At 47.4% G+C, this 23,446-nt stretch overlaps 1 protein-coding gene and 2 pseudogenes across 1 annotated transcript; all 3 read left to right on the forward strand.

Moving 5' to 3' along the window:
- Nucleotides 1–2,602: 2,602 nt before the first annotated feature.
- LOC120843668 lies at nt 2,603–3,295 on the forward strand (annotated as a pseudogene).
- A 3,650-nt stretch (nt 3,296–6,945) lies between these two features.
- LOC120843667 lies at nt 6,946–8,115 on the forward strand (annotated as a pseudogene).
- Nucleotides 8,116–8,988, forward strand: LOC115328434. The gene has a single exon (XM_040215106.3). It carries the CDS (start codon nt 8,116–8,118, stop codon nt 8,986–8,988), a length of 873 nt encoding a protein of 290 aa, XP_040071040.1.
- Nucleotides 8,989–23,446: the final 14,458 nt, after the last annotated feature.

Raw genomic sequence — 23,446 nt, forward strand, 5'->3', positions numbered from 1 at the left:
ACTCGGATCGTGGCGTCGGCTGTGGCCCCGGTGATAGCAGACCTCCGAAGACAGCGCGCTTTCTGACGACATACGTTTGGCACCGTTTCATTGGCTCACTCGGATCGTGGCGTCGGCTGTTGCCCCAGTGATAGCAGACCTCCGAAGACAGCGCGCTTTCTTACGACATACGTTTGGCACCGTTTCATTGGTTCACTCGGATCGTGGCGTCGGCTGTGGCCCCGGTGATAGCAGACCTCCGAAGACAGCGCGCTTTCTGACGACATACGTTTGGCACCGTTTCATTGGCTCACTCGGTTCGTGGCGTCGGCTGTGGCCCCGGTGATAGCAGACCTCCGAAGACAGCGCGCTTTCTGACGACATACGTTTGGCACCGTTTCATTGGCTCACTCGGATCGTGGCGTCGGCTGTGGCCCCGGTGATAGCAGACCTCCGAAGACAGCGCGCTTTCTGACGACATACTTTTGGCACCGTTTCATTGGCTTACTCGGATCGTGGCGTCGGCTGTAGACCCCGGTGACAGCAGACCTCCGAAGACAGCGCGCTTTCTGACGACATATTTTGGCACCGTTTCATTGGCTCACTCGGATCGTGGCGTCGGCTGTGGCCCCGGTGATAGCAGACCTCCGAAGACAGCGCGCTTTCTGACGACATACGTTTGGCACCGTTTCATTGGTTCACTCGGATCGTGGCGTCGGCTGTGGCCCCGGTGGTAGCATACTTCCGAAGACAGCGCGCTTTCTGACGACATACTTTTCGCACCGTTTTACTGGCTCACTCGGATCGTGGCGTCGGCTGTGGCCCCGGTGATAGCAGACCTCCGAAGACAGCGCGCTTTCTGACGACATACGTTTGGCACCGTTTCATTGGCTCACTCGGATCGTGGCGTCGGCTGTGGCCCCGGTGATAACAGACCTCCGAAGACAGCGCGCTTTTTTGCGACATACTTTTGGCACCGTTTCATTGGCTCACCCGGATCGTGGCGTCGGCTGTGGCCCCGGTGATAGCAGACCTCCGAAGACAGAGCGCTTTCTGACGACATACTTTTGGCACCGTTTCATTGGCTCGCTCGGATCGTGGCGTCGGCTGTGGCCCCAGTGATAGCAGACCTCCGAAGACAGCGCGCTCTCTGAGGACGTACTTTTGGCACCGTTTCATTGGCTCACTCGCATCGTGGCTTCGGTTGTGGCCCCGGTGATAGCAGACCTTCGAAGACAGCGCGCTCTCTGACGATGCACTTTTGGCGCCGTTTCATTGATACCTTTCGTTTTGGTACTTTTTTTGTCGCCGACGTGTTTTCTGAGGGTCGACTGAACGATGAGACATATAAGGTTTTCGCCTTAATAATAGACCTCTTGCAAAACTGAAGCGATCATAGCGGCGTGGTCGCGTGAAACACATCTTGAGAACCCAAGGGTCACGGTGTCGTTTTTGATGTGCATACCTCGTTTCACACCATTCTGCCATGAACAAATACAGTGCCTGCATGGTCGAATATGCGACTTTCTGTTAAATTTATAATACCGTAGGTGTTACCTACCAATACAAATATAATGTTGGAACACATTTTTGGGGGCTCCTAACCCACCAGAGTTTGTGCGCAGGTAAACAAAGGAAAAAGATGAGTAGTGGGCCGATCAGCCTGTTCCATCATCTTAATATCCTAGCCACCTTAAATGATCCGTGACTGAAGAGGGTCATTGTGCAGTTCGGAGTTAGCTAGGCTGCCGGAAAGGTATGGGACGCGTTATTATTTGCGTTACGTATATTTTATAAAAACTCCTAAACATGACATTTTTGCGAAACGCAGGTGCACTTATGCAGATCTACGGCGCCCACGTGCTATTGCCCAAGTATCTATGACCGACACCATTTTATGCTTCAAGTAAGTGTTCTCCGGAAAGATATTTGTGGATTCATTTATACTATAGTTTAGGCGATGTGGAAAGAAATATGTCGAATTAATATGCTGAACTCATGAGTTTTCCTACGCCACTGCTACCGAAATGCTTAAAAGAAACTTAGTTTTTTATTTGTTTTTTGCACATGTAACGATTACGCTGAACATAGCCTCCTATGCGCGGAAGCTCTGCGCGCATGGAACACAAGTCGGCAGGAGCTGTCTCGTGCATCCACCTGTGTCCTGCGAACTAAAGTTATAACGGCGTCATGCATGCGTCGAACACTCGGTGAGGTCGGTTTATTAAAATTGTCATGCCGACCAGCCAGCGCTCTGTACTGTCTTATTTGAAATCAATCTACCGATTTTTACAAGCATCACGCGTCATGTGTGTCATAATGTAACACCGGAGAATGTGGCGCGGGAAAATTAATGCTGTACACTTTCAAGTCATTCTACAAGTACCCCGTCATGTGCCTTTGTTTGAACAAAATTGTTCGTCTCGTGATACGAAGCCGCATGGGAATGCAATATATAAATTTGTTTTTTATCGTGTTCCTACATGAGTAATACTATCGTTTGTATTACTTCATTACAATAATTCAAGATAATCAAAACAGTTGGCTAAAATTTGCATCTTTACACGTCAGTGGAAGGCTAAATAAGTTAGAAACCTGAGAAACAGCACGTGTATTGCATCTTATGGCCTTTAAATACCTGAACATGACTTCAAACATGAACAAGATCACATTTGATATAACTTTAATGCATTTGAAATTGAGAGGAAGAATCACGGAACTTTTATTCGTTGAAATACGCATGCCACGAGTTAAAGAGAGCAGGACCGGGCAAAGAGAAATATCTCGCACGAAGTGAAGTACAGTTTCGTGAGCTAAGTCATACTTTTCGGGCCGCAAAAACAAAAAAGAATTCATCAGTAGTTTCTAGAACCTTTTTAAATCCTTTGGAAAGGGACACCTTCATCTCAAACCCGGCGTCTGTAACGGCTTCCTTCAGCACATCTTCTGTGACGTTCGCGTGGACAAAGTCCACTGTTCCCACGGGATAGCTCTTTACACGTCCCGCGCCCACAAGGATAAGAAGGCTGCCTGGTTTCGCCAGTGTTCCCACGTTGCAGACCACTCTTCGGAAAGATTCGTGGTCTGCCGTGGCCGATTCCAGGCATCCCGAGGAAACAATGACGTCGAAGGTTTCCCTGTGTTCCTCAGGGAGCACTCCGGGCTTGAGGACATCGCAGGGAACCACTTTATGAATGGCCGAGCGCGTGCGCTCAAGTATTTCCAGCGCTCCCTTTTTGACGTCGCTGAAAAGCAGAACGAAGTGCATGTTACTTTTATGCAGGTAATATTGCTGACACTGTGTAGAGATATGTGAAGAAAAATTTAAGAAAAACTGTATCAGGGTTTTGGGGTTTGGGGGTCATACTTTTTAGACCTGTCCTCAGACATGCGACGTGTGTAGCTAAAAGCAGGTGAATCGAAAGCTTTCACTGCAGACCCTAAGGCTCAATAGACCTGTCACTAAATTATCGAAACATAAAGGAGAATGCTGGAAATGTAATTCTACGCGCCCTTCGCGCTCGCCTTCCCGTATCAAACATTGGACGTAAATAATCAAATAAAGGCTTTCACGAACTCGCAAGGAGGATGAAATTCGTTTAGGGCTTTTGTTCTAGAATAGTAAGTACTGCAGACACCCAGCACGTGCAGGTGCTGGGTGCAGAAGGTGAACGCGGGGCACAGTTTGTACGCGAGCGGTGCGTCAGCATTCTGCTACGTCTCGTGTCCCGTTGCTGAGAACGGGAGTTTCAGTCGAACATTGACACACCATTCGCGCGCAAGCATGGTCGTCCGCTAGGGTGTTTTTTAATAAATGCTGAAACATTAGCATTATACGACTTTCTTATCTAGAGTCAGTGGCGGATTTAGAAAGGGGGGGGGGGGCATGATATCCTGATCCCTCCCCTGAATTCCGCATGTGCGAAAAGTTAGAGAGAAAAAAAAAATGTGGGATGTCTGTTTTCTCAAACACCTGGTGCGTTGACCCCACCTCTCTGGAAACTGCACCCGTCCTTTTCTACAATTACTCCTTAAGAAACGCAGGGAGTGCCCAATTATACTCGCGCCGATCGCTTCGTGATTCCTTCTTCGGACCCTCTGTTTTACAGCGGTAGGTGTTAGTGCTCGTTCCCGAAAAGAAATGCTAGTATTCCGCCTCTCCCCGTCGTTCCTCCCACCACTGCAAGGCTCTCTCTCTCGCTTCCCCATCCCTTCCCCCTGTAGGTCGCCGCTTTTCTTGCTCCGGCGACGCTCTTCCGCCGCCGTTGCGCCGCTGCGAAATACCCGCCTGGTAGCGTTGTGCGGACACGCTCCCCATCCTCCCCACTGCCGCCGCCCAGATTCCGTGCTCGTGCACTCCCGCGCCACTACAAAACACGTCGTGCACGCACTTCGGCTTGTGCCACTGCAAGCAGAGTCCCCCGTTCTAAAAAAAAAGCGTTTCAGCCAAACAATAACACAAAAACACGCCTCTGTATCGTTTTCAAACATACGCAACATCTCGCACAATCGTTCCACCAAAGCACAAATCTCCTGGCGCACCGTCTCCTTCATTAACTCCACTCAAAGTGAAAGAAACCGATTGAACCATCTCCTTCAACATGCCTTTCACAACGCAGTACGTATGTTCCTGTTAATCGCACTTTGACTCCTTGTTTTTTTGTGTTTTTTTTTTCTTGCACGATCACTGTGGCGGAATCGGGATGCAAGGAAGGAACACGCATCAGACAGTCTCTCCAGACTGTCTTTCGTATGATGTATTAAGCCTCGGCTAATAAATCCTACAAAAGAGAATTTGCAGGCACTTTCTTTTCAGGCTTTTATAACTTGCGGGAGGATCCTGTCACGTTGGCCATAGAAAAATGTCTGCAGAAATGTTCGCATGTGTATGAAGCAAACGTGCTTTGAACATGTATGAGGCGCGGATAATAATTATGTCATCGTGTCTGAAACAAACGCATTGTTTTTTTTTGTTTTTTTTTGACGTGATGCAGGAGTAGTGTGAATGCGAATCGCGGTGGTGTGCGGAGTTTGGTTTCATGCACTGACACCCTTTAAAAACCAAATGAGGGAATGTCTTCATCTTCGTCAGAGTGCCCGCTCTTCACTGCCAAGGTATGCTACGCGCGTGCACTCTGGCTTGGACCAGAGTGCACTGGCGCCTTGCCTCAAATCTTGCCTCAAATTGTGTAAAAAATATAATACTTTTACGCGCGCAAAAAAAAAAAAATGGCCAGCAAACCTACGTGTTTTTCAACCGATCATCTTGGGGAAGGTACAACTCTGGGATCTAAGAAAACTTAGCATTCAGAAACGCTAAATGTAATTTACCCGTTTGAAGTATGCGATGAAGTTCTTCTACGTAGAAAGTGTCAATCATCCCGAGTGAACGACCATATGTGTCCATATATGTCCGGGGCAGAAATTTGTCCTTGTAAACATCTCTCAGTGCTTGGGTTTCCATGCTTCCCAAGGTGTCCGAACTGTAACTCCTGAAAACGAAGCAATTATGAGATTAACGTAGTATACTAATCTCGGCTCCGTATTGATATTGAGCACTTTAGATATTAGATATAAACTTTTCTTTTTCGCTCTGGTATGACACAATTTACGCTTAGTGGCGTGTGTTCTTTATGACGGCGTCAACTCACCCTGTCTTGCTTCAGACCGCTTTCTGCAAAAACAATTTCAAAAACTGGGAAAGGTAATTAGGTAAAGTTAATTCCCACTCAACGGAGCAAGAATAACAAAAAATGTATAATTCCAGTGAAGACGCATACTTAAAGGTGGCAAACGCCTATACTTAGTTTATCCCCCTTAAGGTATACCTTCGTTATTTTTTTGAGGCGACTTTGTATGACAGCAGTTTCAACCCAACTTAATTTTTTGGCGCGTTACTATACCGGCTGCTGCAATTTATTACCTCTATGTATTCGTGGATGTCAATTCTGGTGACTCGGAATCAAGTAGAGTCAGGGAAGCGTATCATGGCGGCTGAATCCAAAACTGTTTAAAGGGACACTCCGCTTCATTTTTGGTTTTGAAAAAAAACAATGCAGTCCTCTTCAGTATCGCCTAGGAAGACCACACGTGAAATCTTACGACGCAGTTCTGTCTAAATGTTTCTTAAACGGTCCCCACAAACTTTGCAACTCGCCGAGCTGCCGAAATCGGCTGACTTGAACGGGCGAATTCAGGCGCAACCAACAGCGCAGTCAAGGCTACGGCATGGGCGGAGCCAACATTGAGCTAAACGCCATCTACATGGCCCCCTTTTGCTTGTTTTCACTTCTCCGGGCGAGCGTAGCGCATGACGTCAGCAACGTTGCCTCTCGGCGCTCAGCAGTGTCCACGTGATTGGCGTAACGCGCCTGCGCAGCGCGTGTCTTGGGAGCAGTGTTACCAACTGTAGGGGCATGTCCCTAAACGTAGGGACTTTTGGCGATTTTTTGGTCCACTAGGGATGTAGGGGCGCCCTGCCACTTTTACAGGAAAACGTGGGAACTTCCACAATCGCTGCCATCTGTTTTTTTTTAATTTACGGAAATTTTTAATGTTCATGTAAAAACTCAATTGTGTTGTCTGGACTTTAGGCATTTTTGTATATTTCTTGCTTCAACAAAGTTACTTCTGGAAACACCAGGTGGTGCCACAGTTCGAACAGACATTGTGTTAAACGCGATAAACACACTGCGGCGCGCTTTCTGATACAGATGTAACATCGTTTCTCTTGTGCACCTCGATCCTGAAGCGTGGAGCAATTGTGGGTTTCTGATTGGCCGCACCGAAGCACATGACCACCTGCTTTAACGGAAGTAGCAGACGACACGCACGACCGCGGTCTTTTTCCTCGTGGTTTCGCTTGTTTAGTCCTCCCTTCGCCCTTTCTCCTTTCATTTCCAAAACCATGCCGATTCCGACCGGTGACTAGTATACAGTTTGATCAGCCCCGTATGGAACAAAACGATGGCAGACCAACACGCTGGACTGTCGTCAGTGACGACACCGAAAAGAAACGAAAAGTCCGAGGGGAACTGGCAAAGGATGAAGCCGAACCTTCGAGGAAGCAGCGCTTCCGCGAGGCATGGTTGGAGCATCCGGAGTTCAAGGGATGGCTCGCACCGGACCCAAGAAACCCATTTCGTGCATCATGTAAGGCCTGCAACGCAAGCCTGGTCGCCGGACACAGTGAGTTGACCAAACATTCAAAAAGAGATGCCCATATAAAGGCAACCGCGGGGCTGAGAAAGCAGAACTTGATCTCAGCATTCGTACAGAAGTCAAACCCGCACGAACAGAACGTGAAGACTGCTGAGATCAAAATGTCGGCTTTTGTGGCTGAGCACGCCTTATCCTTCAAGGCAATGGATCATCTGGGCGAGCTCGCTAAGGTGGTCTTTCATGACTCAGCCATTACCAAAGGTGTGAGCCTTCACAGAACGAAGTGTGAATCTATCGTAAAAAACGTGTTGGCAAAAGCGGAGACTGAAGTTCTCGCGCACAGGCTGGGAGCTTCGAAGTTTTCGATATTTGTAGATGAGGGCACGGACATAACGAACACCAAACTCCTCTGCTGTGTCGTCCGCTATTTTTCAGAAGAGCAAGACCAAGTAATCACACAGCTGTTGGAAGTCATCCCACTTGACGCCAGGTCGTGCTTATCAGAGTCGCTTGCCTTAGCTGTGGAGAAATGCCTGTCTGAGAAGAAAGTCCCGCTAACCAAGATAATCGCGCTCGCATGCGACAACGCTAGTGTGATGGTGGGGAGCGCAACCCCCTGATCACAAGGCTGCGAAAAAAGGCGGATGACAGTTTTATAACCATCCGCTGCATCTGTCACTCGCTGCATATAGCACCAAGCAAGGCAGCACTAAATCTTCCCAGGAATGTTGAGGACCTCTTGAGAAACGTCGCAGACTACTTCAGCCAAGCTGTAAGCGTCAGGCTCAGCTCGCTGAACTCCAAGAGTACCTCCACAAAGAGAAGAACAAGATACTGAGACCAAGTGAGACGCGATGGCTTGTGCTGCACCAGTGTGTAGAGCGCGTCCTCCAGGAATGGGAGACCTTAAAATTGCTCTTCTCACAGGCAGCTACAGAGGACCGCATTGTGGCCGCTGAGCTGATCTTGAAGGACATGAACCCCATCACGGAGGCGTATCTCAAGTTCATGCAATATGTGCTTGGCTTCTTCAACAAGCTTAACGCAATATTTCAGAGCAAGGACAGCCTAATCGCAGTCATTCAAGAGGAAAGCCAAAGACTACTGAGGTGCCTATGCCAGAATTTCATGAAGCCGTCTTCTATTGAGGACCCTGCTAAACTCAATCCACTCGACCCCAGAAATCTGCTGGCCTTGGAGGAGCTGTACGTTGGAGCAGGCTGCCAGGGATTCCTGGACAACATCACCATGGAAGGAGGATCATCCGAAGTTCGTGACTTCAAGCTGCGCTGCATGTCTTTTTATCAAACCGCAGTACTCGAAGTCCAGAAAAGGCTTCCGATCTCCGGACCCTTCTTCCACGAAGTGCGGTTTGTGCAGCCCTCAACGGCATTGAGCTACGAGGCCCGGAAACGTCTGCCATCGTTGCCCGTGCTTCAAGATCGCTACAGGCACCTCCTACCCAGTGTCGGCGATGTTGAGCAAGAGTGGCGAATGCTTCCCTCGTTCTTCACAGAGAGTGAGAAGATTGAGCTGCAAACCAAGTCGCCAGGCGCGTTCTGGGGTCAGGTGAGCAAGACGAAGACGTTCGATGACAAATTAGTACTTCCTAACATTGCTACCCTGGCAAAGCTGGTCCTCATCCTTTCTCACTCCAATGCAGAAACAGAGCGCATCTTTTCAATGTTGAGTGACATGAAGACCCGTAAAAGAAACAGGCTTGGGCCGGAGAGTGTCAACGCCCTGCTCTTGGTCAAGTCAGCCATGGCTACCCGGGGAGAGACGTGTGTCAACTTGACTGTGAAAGAAGGACATATGAAGCTCTTTAACAAGGAAATGTACAACTAAGAAGTTTTTTTCCTTTTCAACATCTGCGCATATACGTTTTTCTAATCTTTACTTTTGGTCACTGAAACGTTATTTTGGGTCATCGGAGCGTTTTAATAGACATAAGCAGGGGACGATAGCAATCATTGCAATACATGGCAATTTTACTGTTGTCCGTTGTAACTTTTGACTGAGGCAAGTATTATTTCTTTAATAAATTTACAAATTAAATCCACCACCATCTAGAGTGTCGTAGCTTATGCATCCGAATTTTTAGATTTATTTCGGTCTCGGCACGACATCGGTACCTCTAGACAATCGTAATCATGACGTTACTGAACGCTCGCGTAATGACGTTAGGGAGTTTTCGTAGACCGCACTACCCCCTCCGCTAAGCGTTCCGCAACGAAGAAGTCGCTACTGCGCCTGCGCGCCGATAGCCTTGACTGTGGAGTTCCCGCTATTGTAGCGGATTGCGGAGGGCCTTGCGGGACGGCGAAAACGTTCTACGAAAACTCCCTATTGACAGGGGCTCCATTCGGATCAGAATTTAGTTTTATACACTATCCCACCACGGTAGAAACAAATGCACAGCCCGTGCGGCCTACTCTTTGGAACTGCCCGCTATCACAAACAAGCACGAAGGTGCTTACGTGAGGCGGATTTGCATGTTTGCTGCTTGAAGTGATAATAAATTATTATTATTATTATTAAGTGAGCAACGGGCCGTCGGGATAGGCGCGAGAGTGTCCTGTCTTCTGCGCTAAATTATTTACACCAGTAGCCTACACACAACTCTCGCATAGGAAAATCCCTATTAGAAGCCCCGCGAAAGCGGCCATTCGTCCAAGACTGCACAAAGCGCCGCTTGAAACTTCGAGATTGCAGGCATGATCGAGACGAAGTCAGGAAAAGGAAACGGGAGCAATGGATATCCTAAAATCACTTGAAAGGCACAGGGCGTGCAGTTCACTTAAGATGTCTATTTTCGTTACATTTACCGCCACAAAACGAATTTGGAAGAGAATGAAAGGACTAGGTGAACGAAGCCTAATTTACTCACTAAAACAGGAAGAAAAGAATATTGCCCATTTCTAATTAATTAAATTTCAAGGAAGACTACAGCGTCAAGTGCCCTACTGTGGTGCATATGCCGTGAATGCAGCTGTTTTCTTTTTTTTTGCTTTTTGTTTTTTTTTTGCGTAGGGACGGGCGTAGGGACTTTCGGTGCTGATGTAGGGACATGTAGGGTTTTTCAGAGATGTTTGTATGGACTTCTGCAAAAAATAGTTGGGAACACTGCTTGGGAGCCGTCCGGCCGCCCGCCGTGGTCCCGCCGTTACCGCCGTCTTCCGCGTCACAACCGCCGTCGTCGTCTCACCGATTGTGATTATTGTCTCTCGGAGTTTCGTCCGCACTACGGACACCACGTGCGCGCACACTTATGCCGCAGTTGTGCAGACGTCGTCGAATACCGTAGACACCAAAACGTGGCGAAGAGTGCGGTGCAGACAACACTCGCGCCTGCCACACGCCCGCCCCAATCCCGCCCGTCGTTGGGCCGAGGATCACGTGACATCTCGTACCATGTGAGGGCCATGTACTTGGCGACCCGAGGCCAATGTTGCCGGGCGGAGCCGAAGTTTCGGTTTCGATTTCCGCTCGTGTTTAAAATCAGATTTAAAAATATATATTCCATTTTTGGCGAAGCAAACGACGTAGTGGGTTTTACTAGGGCTTTTTAATTCGAAATCAGTCATTATCCCGAAATCTTCGGAATTGAGCGGAGTTGCCCTTTAAGATAACGCTGTCAGCACATGCGGTACGAGCTGTCGCGTGCACGCGAGATGCGTCCGCTCGAGCGCTTCACTCGAAAAACAAGGCCCCCACAGAAAACGTGCTTCCGGGGCCCTAGACTTGTTAAGCGCTAAGTTGGGGCCCAAGTTTGCGGAGAGAGCCAATCGGACTCCCACCAGAATGACGCCATGCTTTTGTCACCAAAAACCAATCGGCGCGCTCCACTAACTTTCGTCTCAAACTTTGTTTGGGACGAAAGTTAGCCGTATAAATAACCTGCAGTATATATAGACCGACACGCGGAGCGGCTCTGTTTACCAACACGGCCGGAAAGCTGCGCATGCGCGGTAGCTGTGTGGGCAAAAGCGACCCGGTCGTCCGTGTTTTCGCCATTGCGTTGTGTGGCGTGCGCTCGTTGTTGACGTTGTGGGGACGCTTCTAGCTTTATTTGTGTGTCGTATTTCCTGACAACTTATGTCGTATGCTATGCCCGACTATTTGAGCTCGTTACCCGAGCCTGAACGGCAGCGGTATCGAAACAAACTGTGCGTGGACGGCGTTGCCTACGAGGATCCATACGCCGTAAACAGGGCCTGCTGGACTTCCGAAATGAAGTCGCTGCCACCGAAGCCGACGGCTCACGTCGTCGTTTATTTAGTTTTTTCGCCAAGCCAGTTCACGGCCGACACGGAGCAGGCGTACAAGTCTCTCGAGGCCTACGATTACTTCGAGTGGGTTTCCGCACTGCCGGCGGGATCGGCAGACTGTGGGTCTGCGGAAATGTATTTATTAATTAAATAAATACACACAGCGCCTTCGAGACAAGGTATGCTATTTTTCTTACTCTCATGACCACAAGGCATGACAAGCAGTAACGCTTTGTCCGTTCTGCAGTCTTGGCGGTAACACGTTCCAAGTAACGGCGTTACCAGGAACGCGTTACTTTTTTCAGTAACGTAGCAACCTACTCGTTACTTTTTCGACACAGTAACGGGTAGCGTACTTACGTTACTATTTCAAGTAACGTAGTTAGGTTACTCGTTACTACAATTACACCTCAAGTTTTTCCGTGTTTTTAGGCGTCAAGCCATGTTTCTCTTTGTGTTTTTTCTCGTTAGTCTTTAGGTGAAACCGTAAAAAGAGGTACAGTAATTATGTTCTGTTTCTGCATGAACATAATGTTTCTTGATATATGAGCTTATGCATACCTGTATCGTCAAAACCGTAAAACGTGTTAAACCATAATTAAAAACTAACGCAGAAGTAACGTGCGTTACTTTTTATCGGTAGCGGTAACGCGTTCCTTCTATTTTTAGACAACGTAGCTCAGTAACGCGTACCTTTGATTTGCAAGTAACGAGTAACGTATTTCGTCACTTTTTTTTGGTAACGCCTACAAAACTGCCGTTCTTTCGCCGATCCCCTTCTGCTGGGTAGCACGGGCGTAGCGAGCCTCCGACGAGCGCTTGGCCGGTGCTTTCTGCGCGAACACCGTGGGAACAAAATCCGGGTGGTCTCGATCAGAGGACGGTTTCCCTGCACATAAGCAAGCCTCGGGACGGAGATTGAAATGTAAGCCGCACTTGTCTCCAAGAAAGTGCTTGCCGCACAAACGCGCGAGGCGACCATAATTTTCGATCCACGGATATTATCCACCTTCTATGCCTTTCAGAGCCTGCCGGAAACTTGTAGAAGGTCACTCCGCTACTTTTCTTGTACATTTCGGTGAGATTAACGGCCACACAGCTTCGCAGCATGCTGAAATACTATGACGCCCATGCGAAACGTGCGCCCTTTTGCCCACACCCCTCGGCTCCGGCGCGATCGCAGCGCCGCCGCAGCGCCGTGACGTCAAGCCCGCGTGTCGGTCTATAACCAGGTGCTCGAATCGAAGCTTCTCTCAAGGTCTTCAGACCACTTGCGTTGCGCGTTCCTCGGTGGGTGAAAATGCACGTGCGATTTTAAGGTTATCAAAGTAAGTTTGATTCCTGTGCACTCTGCGTTCGCTCTAAGGTTCGAGGAACAACATGCTTATGATTGAGTAATGTCGGTGAGACGCGCTTTTGACCCGAGTCTCAGTGTAACACGTGTTTCTTACGCCTTTGTTAGTCTTTTATCTTACACACTTGCTTCTTGGCCTTGCACACTAATCCTACGCACTTGCAAAAATGAAGAGAAATGTAGCGTTCTAACCTCGTCTTATATGAAACATCCTTCAGGTGGCGACTTCCAAGTCTCAAGGCGGCAGTAGTAACTCTCAGCACCCCTCTCAAGGCCATGATGCTTGAAACCACGTTTGACGTCGTATTTTCTAGAAACAAATATAATTTTTGTTCAGTAGATGTTCGCAGATCCAACTATAAGATGTATATATTTTGGCTGCCAGCATATCAACACGTGCGCTCTATGGAGCGCACGCGAAATACATTTATATTTTTTATAAATGATTGAACAAAAAAAGTGAAAGCCGTTTACAACTCCCTGTAACACCGAATTAGAGCGCAGCTCTTGAGGAGGAGGAGGAGGGAAGGGTACTGGGGGGGTGAAATGACCTGGGGGGTCACGTGACGATGCCGATGATGTCATCAGTGACGTCACTGATGACGTCATCAGTGACGATGACGATGCGGACTCCGATGACGTCATCACCGATGATGACGATGACGATGCGGATGTGGGTGACATCATCAGTGACGTCACTGATGACGTCATCCGTGATGATAACGATGACGATGCGGATGCCGGTGACGTCATCAGTGACGTCACTGATGACGTCATGAGGGATGATGACGATGACGATGCGGATGCCGGTGAGGTCATCAGTGATGTCACTGATGACGTCATCAGTGATGATGGCTATGCGGACTCCGATGACGTCCTCAGCGATGATGACGATGACGATGCGGATGTCCGTGATGATGACGATGACGATACGGATGCCGGTGACGTCATCAGTGACGTCACTGATGACGTCATCAGGGATGATGACGCTGACGATGCGGATGCCGGTGAGGTAATCAGTGACGTCACTGATGACGTCATCAGTGATGATGACGATGACGATGCGGATGCCGGTGACGTCATCAGTGACGATGACGTCATCGGGGAGGTCACATGACCTCGGCGGGGGGTCACGTGACCCTGGGGTGTCACGTGACCTCGGGGGGGGGTCACATAACCTGGGGGGTCACGTGACTTTGGGTGTCACGTGACCTTGAGTGTCACGTGACCCTGGGGGAGGGGTCACGTGACCTCTGGGGGTCACGTGACCTCGAGGGGGTCACGTGACCTAGGGGTCACGTGACTTTGGGTGTCACGTGACCTTCACGTGACCCTGGGTGAGGGGTCACGTGACCTCTGGGGGTCACGTGACCTTGGGGTGACTTTGGGGGTGACGTGACGTTGGGATGACCTTGGTTACGCCGACGCCGACGCCGACGGCGACGCCAACGGCGACGCCGACGCCGCTCAAGCCGGGAACGGGCCCCTAAGAGCTGCGCTCTAAAATTTGAATGAGTTTCTCACTTTTCTTGTTCAAAAATATATGTCACAGGTACACAAGGCCGCAACAGGTACAGCATGACAAACCCCGGCTCCAAGATAGAAATTGTAAAAGAAGAAATTGGCTGCTGAAAAAAAAAAAAGATTGAATATAAAGGATGTTTGTTTTTAATTCGAACAAAACTAAAAAAAATATATATATATATGCTTGTCTCAATCATTCTGATAAACCCGGTAAGGATAGAAGGCGTCGTCCTTGTATTATGCGGGCGTTATTATTTATTATGTTTGGTTGCGGGCAGCTCGTTTCGGATGCTCTTCGCCCAGGACACTGTCCTGACATCCGGATTCATCAAAAAATTCGAATCAAGTTTAAATGTCTTCAGGAAATAAGGTGTGACACAAGCATGTTTTTTAAAAAAAAAATTCTCAAGTCCTGCTTTTTTTTTTTTTGAGAGGGGGGATTGTGTGTAGGACCTCAACTCTTAATGATCTTGGATTGTAGGGCGTTCTTTGTTGTAACTGAGGTAATCGCGACGGGAGGATGTTTATCGCCCCGTTTATAAATTTACTCTTGTCTAAAGTATTGACGTCGTGCGCCCGCTGCGCTATCCCTTGGGGCGTTTCATGAGTTACCCCGTGATGTGAGTCTTCGTGGGGAGCAGTATAAAGAACCAGCTGCGCGCGCCGACGGTCGTCTGAGCACTAAGTATGGGAAGACTCAATATCACTCACCGCTAACAGTCACTTGCAGTCTACACTCCGTTTCGCTTTAAGTCCTACCGTATCCGACGCTACGATTTGATGGACCCATTCTAGCAGCGCAAAATGTGCATCGTCATGGTACTCATCTTGTTTTGTACGTTTGCTATCATCGACATAACCATCACGCACAATACAAACGCCGTGATCCTGCGCTTTTTTTCTTGCACGTTTTGGTTTAGCTGGTTAGCTCACAAAGAAAACGATTGGCGTGAAGAAGCACTCCTTGCACTGCTTGATTGGCTACATAGAATTATAGCGTCGGCTCTGACTGGATTATGTTGGACAAAGTATGACTTGCCGCCGACGGTTACCTGTGGATTAAGTATAGTGGAGTAAACATTACTTATCAGCGCTTGTATGCACTCTAAAAAAAGTATCTGCGTCTACTTTCACGCACAAAACTCGGAGAACCAATCAGCGCAACTTACGGAGGCAGCTCAGCGAATGACGATGCCCAAACATCTGTTTAGACGAAAAAACGCAGTCTGAATTGTGACATTATGCAATGCAAAACGTCACGCTTGCATTGCCTAATGTCACAACTCAGACTGCGTTTTTTGGTGTAAACATATGTTTCGGCATTGTCATTCACTGAGCTGCCTCCGTAAGTTGTTGTTGATTGGCTGTCCGAGTGTTGTGCGGGAAAGCAAACTCACCGGCTTTTTTTTAGAGTGTGTAGCCTTTGGATTAAATATTCTAGACTACTTGTGACTCGCTGCCGACGGTCGACTGCGGACTGAGTATGCCGGACAAAGATATCACTCGCTGGGGACACTCGCTTGCTGCTGCAGGTGACCGCCAGCGGCAAGTCATGCACAGTTCGGTGGCTTGCGCTCTCGTTCATCTCCTACTCGTGACACCGAGAAAATATGTCGGACTATGGATGCCATGGTCCGGAGTTCAATTCCTGCTGAACTCCATGGTGAATAACTCAGGTTTCGATTATGTGTTCCTAGCTATGATCGTGTTTAAATCCTTGTGACTTTTAATGACTCCTATGCTTTGGAAGCTTACACGTTTCGCCTGTTACGGCTTATACATAATTTACGTTGCTTCGGCCTGCGTGTAATTCTTTTTTCTCGCATTCGAGCGTTGCACTTTTCTATACAACCTACTGTCGTCTACATTGCCTTCTCCATTGAAAGTTTACCGGGCTCGGCTACATCAGATGGGAAGATAGCTGTCAGGATCGGTAGTATAGTGAACTAAACTATGATACATATCCCGCATATGTACAATGCGTGCTCTGAACGTAGTTTTTTTTTACGCTATATTAGGTCTCGTCTCTCGCACTGTATATACACTAAGCATAATTAAGTGGATTGTCCCGCCTACCATAAGATTACATTCTGTTTTCGGAAAGAATACTGGGGATTATCTCAACCAAATGATTTAGAAACATCGCTGTGTATATTTCTTACGTGCGCTGTTTGTTTTAATAGCATTCGTTATTAAAACGACTGATACTGTAGACTATATTCCTTCCAGAAGCCGTGCTGACAGGGCGTTAGTAGGGCAAAACAGTTTGGTGTAAATAACCTTAAAAGCATTTTGAAAATTTAGATTACATTTATTTCGGTTTAGAAGTCCGTAGCATTTTGTTATCATCGCCCTTACACTCTAATATGATGCGTGGGACAAGAGAGTGGCACCGCAGCACGGCTTCTTTTCGCATGAAGCTCGTGTTTAGCAGCCGATCTTAATTAGTTTCCGAGTGAATATCACTTTTCCTTAGCACAGCGCAATACAGAACGTTCGGAGTCACAGCTGGCGCTAATTTTTTTTACACTAGACTCGGATAATGAGCACGCAGATCTCCTACATCCGTTGGCGAAAACAGCCGCGATTATCTGAATCCCAGTGCATCTACTCGATTTGCCAGCGGCGAAGAGCAATCTGATATTGAAGGGAGCGAAACATTGTTTTCATGTGGGTGCTTTCAAATAGTGGCACCGATAAATGTCACCCCATAGTTATTTTCGGACCGCCGAACACACAAGCGCTTCGGAGAGGCATTTTCCAACGCAGTTAAAAAAAAAAAAAAAAAAGACGAGCGGTTTGTTGACGTTGTTGCCCCTTACGACTGCGGGGGACACGAGTGAGCCTGAGCTGTGAGCAGCTTCAACTGGTCGAATGACGCGATAACACATACAGGGAAACGCTGGACATGAACACGAGTTTAACTGTCAAGGTGCCAAACCTCCGGACCGAGAACGAGAAACGCGAAAGGCCGCCTGAAGGGGCGGACCACTGATCTCTATTGTACTAGGCTGGATCGCGGATCGGGAGTCCGACGGAGGCACCACCAGTAGCTATTTGCTTGACACAAGGCGATACATGGAAGTCTATGGGAGGAATTAATAAAAATTTACTTTTTGAAGCTTCTGTGAAGCGTCTTGTAAAAAATGAAAGCCGTTTATAATTTCCAGTAACGTCGAATTTGAGCGCAGCTCTTGAGGAGGAAGAGGAGGGGAGGGCATGTCCCTCTTCCTTTCCCGCTACATTTAGTGGGGAAATTTTTCCGTCATATTTAGAGGGAAAATTTTACATCGTGACGTTGCACGAGATGTCACGTGCGACGTCACACGTTTCGTCACACGTAACACCACAACGGTAAATTTAGCGGAAATTATTTTCCGCCGTATTTAGCGGAAAAATTTCCCGGCTAAATTTAGCGGGAATATTAACAATGTTAGATGCGTGTGACATCACACGTCACGTGTTTTCTATAATGATGTCGCACGCGTGACGTCACGAGCGTAACGCTCGTGACCCTCGTGAGGGTAACCCTCGTGACGATCACGAAATTAACACTCGTGCCGTCAAACGTGAGTTACCTGTGACGCCATTATGGGAAACGTCCCATAATGCAACGCGCATTAATGCCGACGCCAACGACGCCGCTCAGGCCGAAAACGAATGCTTGAAAGCTGCGCGCTAAAAACGTTTATGAGGTTTCGCAGAAATATTAAAGACAAAACTTTCAGTCGTCAGTAACTGATGATAAGGTTAGTAAATTACACAAACAGCGTGCCAAACTCCGTCTTCTGCTGTCGTCGTCCGAGTTTTTCTCTGGATTGTTCCGAATCACTGTTATCATGCCTGAAAACCCCCATTTTCGCTTAAAATAATTGCGAACATAGATTTTTCAGAGAATGTTTTCAAACTGAAAGTTACTTTGAAGAGCAAGGGCTCTAAACTCGTCGAAAACAAAGTTGGAGCAGAAGTTAACAGAGCGCACCGATTGGACTATCCCGACGATGACTTCCCGCTATTTTCGCCAACATCCAATCGGCGCGCTCCGCCAACTTTCGGCTCCAACTTTGTGTTTGACGAGTTTAGGGCCCCAGGAGTATGTTCATCATCAGACATCGTTTGCTCCCATTCTGTAACAAAAACGATACCCCAAATGCAATCTGCAACCTGTCGTAAGTAAAAGTAAGCACGGTATTGAAGCAAAACGTTCTGGCCTCTTGATTGGCAGCGTGGCTCCCACTGGCTGCTCGTGGGAGTCCACTAAGGATGTAAAAGTATGTTTTCCTTAAAGCTTCTCTGTAAGAAGTATTGACACCACAACACCCCCAAAAATATCTTACCACTCCTAGAAAAATTCGTCGAAGTTTGGTCCTCCAAATTAAAATACAAATAAAAGAAATTTCACGTGTTAACCTTTTTCCCTTAGGGTTCAATGAATTTGCTGGTGTCAAGTAATGGCCTCCGGTGGTACCACTCATATAGTTATCAAAATGTAATCTAGAGGTTCAACTGGCGCTGCACGAGCACAGCCCAAAGCTGGGGGACGTTTCACCACTTGGAAAAGAGCGTTCGTACGCATCACGAAGTAGTTCTAAAAAATAAAATTTTAGAAATGCTTTGTTTATGTGCAAACATTGCAAAATTTTTTCAGTTGTGTCCTGCTAAGAACTCCGGGATACAAATTGAAGCAAAGAGCGACCAATTGAAATTTGACTTCAATTAATTCAGTTGTACGGAAAAAAGCGAGTGCTTTTTCCCCCTGCACTTCATTATAAGAAGAAATATTGCGAATAATTATAACGTAGTAAATAGTTGAAAACGTTTCTCAATCACGTAAATAAAAATATTGTTCAGTTACAGTGCCTTCTTTTTGTTGTCATATTCATCTTAATAAACACAGTGGTTAAACGGCTTTTTAGATGCATTTACGTGCACTGCTGCGCAGTAATAGCGCGGACACCGTGTCGGCGCTTTTCTGCATGGAGGATTTATGTACGAAGCGAATGGAGGATCATGAGGAAAACGAAGAGATTGCAAAAACTACGCAGTAACGCTCCATCAGTAACTCCCTGTGCATGCAGCCGATCGAAATAAAGTGAAGACCGAGTTAATATAGTCCAGTTTGCCATAATTAAGTATGTCGAGAGCAAGTCGTCTGCTTCTTGCTCAAAAGTTGTGGGGACATCAGAAAGGCGCCGAGCTTTGATTGAAGAATAGTGGGTAGACCTCAAAGCAAGCTGCCCTGTGGTCTACCCACTATCCTTCATTCAGAACCTATCAGAGCTCGGATTTCCGACGTCACCACAACCCTTGCAAAAGAAGCAGACTGCGTTCAAAATATAACCCGCACACTCAATGTTCTTTTTTTAAAAGAAAGAATCCAAAAAACAAGGGCCCGATAAAAGCAACCCGGCCTAGAAAATAATAAAAGGAAACACCTTTCTCATCCTACGTACTTTATACATTTCGTTTTGAATGTTTTAACGGCTCGTAAAGATGGACGGAGAAGTCTATTTAATATATGCGACAGGACTGGCATATTAGCGATATATGTATAAGCGTCACCCAAATGCTGGCGAAACATGAACACATTCTACATTCGTTTCGATTGTTATTTTGCTTAGATTCGTCGCCCGTGTTTACAGACCTTCTTTGGAGCCCAGGTTTGGATTTGTGTCAGTATGACACAAATAACAAACGTGATCCATGTTGTTTTCCGGCGAAGAGGCGTCTTCCCATAGGAATGCACAGCAGCAACGTATAGCTAGACTGGTTCTGTTTGCTTCAAATTGCATCCCGGAAGTCGCGTAGACACTAGCGCCAGTTGAACCTCTGGCGTACCTTCCAAGCTTGGGTCGTGCTTGGCGAGGTTGAGACACATGGGAGTAGAACGCGACACCTCGCAGTGCTCTTCTCGGATGCTCATGAACCTCGCCGAGCACAACCCCAGCTTGAAAGCTGCTCCAGTAGTGGGCTCAAAGTTCCGTCACTCAAAGTCCTATCATTCGAACCCGATGCTACAATATCATAACTCTATATGCGAATTAGAAGAGGTCGGAGGGGGCAGTGCTTCACTGTGGCCGTGTTCCGAAATTCGCTCGAACTTACTACGGGGTAAAAGTTTTGCACCTTGGCATTCGAGAACCTACCCGCGTCCAGTCTTGTTCTGTGTTGTCGTGTAACAATTCCCGCCGGAGTTTATTCACATCTATTTGGGTGTGATTTCGAACAGAACCTATGTGGCATAACGCGGACGCTGTCGTTGGTGATGCTGCCAAACAGCTGGCAAGATAACGTTCCTAGATAACAGCTTCCTACAAGTAGCGACATTCTTTGAAGCGCCGATTCCGTGGCAATGCAGCTTTTAGGAAGCGAATGGCGGCACATAGCAGAATATTGAGCTCAATGACGCCGTTTTGTCCCACCGGAATGTGCTTTGTCGTTTGTATCGGCTGTCGTTACTTGTAAAAAGAAGTTTCAAGGGACTTTTGCTGCCAAGGCGGAGCGGTGCGCCCCCTTTGGGTGTCACACGCTCCCTATACAACCAAAGTGCTCTGCTTAAAGTCAGAGATTGCCGGCATTATTGAAATAAAATTACACAGCTAGCTCTACCTTTTATATGGCTCCCCTCGGGGTGTTTGAATCGTCTAGAGTCGCACGCCTAAAATGTATATAAAGATTTCGTTTTCGTTTTTTTTTTTTTTGACGCAGGATTGTCTAGCTGGCTTACTGAATGAATTTAATGCGTCAAAATTGCGATATCCTGTGCATCATGTGCGCTAATACATGACATCGAGAGCTATGAATATTTGAACACACAAGTTGAAACATACTTAGCGTTCCTTCTATTGTATAAATATTGTAATAATGATTTGTATAAATGTATTATTGATGAATCAGCCAATATCGTTTATGCCAGTTCATCATTATGCAATATGTACGTTACACAAGCGATTCTTCGTACAAACACTGTAAAAATAAAGTGAACAGGTCATCTTGGGCACAACGGAAACACCCCAAACGGTCGAACAAATGAGATACAAGAACCGAAATTCGCTCACATTGGATCAAAGGAGATCGCAGGGTTAATTGACTTCTCCTGGGAATGGGATTCGCCGCGGATTGGATTGTAGCGTTTTGTGGGCGGAGACAACCTGCTTTATCGAGGATGATTTCGATCGCTCATTCCACTGCGTTGAATCGCCAGCTGCGACAGTACGCAACACTTGCGCCGCATCCGGCCCTAGGGAACGACATGGCGGCGCAGCACAGCATCTTTGCCTGTACGGAGCCAGCGAGGAACCATGCTCTTTCTGCATCCGGCGGAAAGCTGTATGCGAAGGCCCAATGGTTTTCTTTTCTTTTTGTGCCGAATCACGCGCGAGACAGGTACCAGATGTGGAATAATATATAAGCAACGTTCTGTGGTGGCTAATTATCATGATGAGTAGGATAATGAGCTATGATATTTAATTAACGTTTTAATTAGTGAAAGGAAACAAATAGTTGCAATTATAAATTGTCTGCTAAATCGGTTAATTATAGAAAGATTTGAGACACGTGGAACTAATGGGCGCGGCTCTTGCGTCATGCGGTTTTCGATGACGCTCAGCAAATTTCTAATTGCAACTATTTGTTTCATTTCACTAATCAAAACGTTAATTAAAAGCCAAGTTTCGATCGGGTAACGCGTGTTGCTGCTGCGTCGGCTCCGGAAGACGGCTACCCCGTTCGTGCCTGTTGCGTGGTAGGCGTTCGTCATGCAGTCCCTTGGCCTCAGTATTCCTTCTTTTTGTCCGTCCTTCTCCGAACTCGCGATTGTCACAATGGTCAAAAGGGCTAGGACTCTTGCTGCGGGGTCTACGCGAAGAAGGTTTCTTTGCCTTTCTCGTGTTACGAGCGCGTATGTTTCTTCATTTGATAGTTGTTGCACGGGGGGCTTTTTAGTCAGGGTCTTCGGCCCTGCTTTTTTACTTTGGCGTGCGGCACCTTGCAGGTTTAAAGCACTTAAAGGGGCACACACTTTAAGGCACACACTTTAAGTGTGTGCCTTTTTTGCCGTTTCCACGTCTCTTGGGCTTCAGGCAAGCCAGCGGGCACGGTGAGAGTAACTAAATATCAGTGCGTCATATTTTAACCGGACGACGCGGAAACCCCCTCCACCGACGAGGGCGACCCGCGGTACCGAAAGCGCGCAAAATGTGACGAATTTGGTCCTGGGCTTACTACTGGTCAAAGCCGCTAAAAGCTTCTTTTTAGTCGAAATACAAAATATAAGTGGCGCAAACCGGTTCATTTATATATAAAAGTAGTTTTTGTTCAATATTTTAGATCAAAAAAGAAACGAATGCAGTTCATAAAGTATGGAAACAATATACGACCCGTCGACATACCCGCCACCAAGCGGTGGAAAAGGCGGCGCATACTAGAGTCTAATAGTGGGATCAGGCGTCGTCACGGAAAGGTCCCGGATGTACGCGGCGGCGCTGCGGTCGTATGAGAAGGAGGATCCAACCGGCTCCGAGCGTTCCGAAGGTCTTCGGCGAGAAGCTTTGTCTTGCGGTTTGGTTGTTTCGCGGTATGGCAGCGCAAAGTAGCTCCCATTGTGAACTGACCTTTACCCCGTATTTGCTGTCGTTCGTTGCCAATGAAGTGTCCTGCCGAATTAGTGTTTAATCGCGCAGCAAATGCATTGAGAGCCGCTCTGGCTGCCCGCTGCATACAGCCTATCCAGAACACGCTTCAATGGTGCCCTCTCGCGCCGTCGGCACGGAGTGCGGCAGCCGTGAGCGCTCGATGAGCTCACTACTTCTCCTCTAGTTCACGGCCACTCTCAAGCAACCAAGGACTTCATGAGGGAGGTTATTGTTTGCTTGTTTTTGTAATTTTAATTTGCCTATAACTTTTAAAATAAAGGGAATTTCGAGAAAAGAAAAGTTTCACTAAGTTACTGCGTTCAGTGCGCTCAGGTTCGGTGCAAATTAAAAATTAGTAAAGAAGTCATTGCAGGGCCCCTTTAAGGTCTGCTCGGTGGGGGAAGCGGGGAAGTTGTGTCGGAAAACACGGAGAAATCCACTAGGAACGGATGGCGTGTTCGAAAAAGCTTGTAAAGTACGTTGACTATCAAATTGCGGTAGCCTGACGGACGCGTTCTTGAGGA

The sequence above is a fragment of the Ixodes scapularis genome, unplaced genomic scaffold (genome assembly GCF_016920785.2).
Source record: "Ixodes scapularis isolate PalLabHiFi unplaced genomic scaffold, ASM1692078v2 PGA_scaffold6__148_contigs__length_123643588, whole genome shotgun sequence".
NCBI lineage: Eukaryota > Metazoa > Arthropoda > Arachnida > Ixodida > Ixodidae > Ixodes > Ixodes scapularis.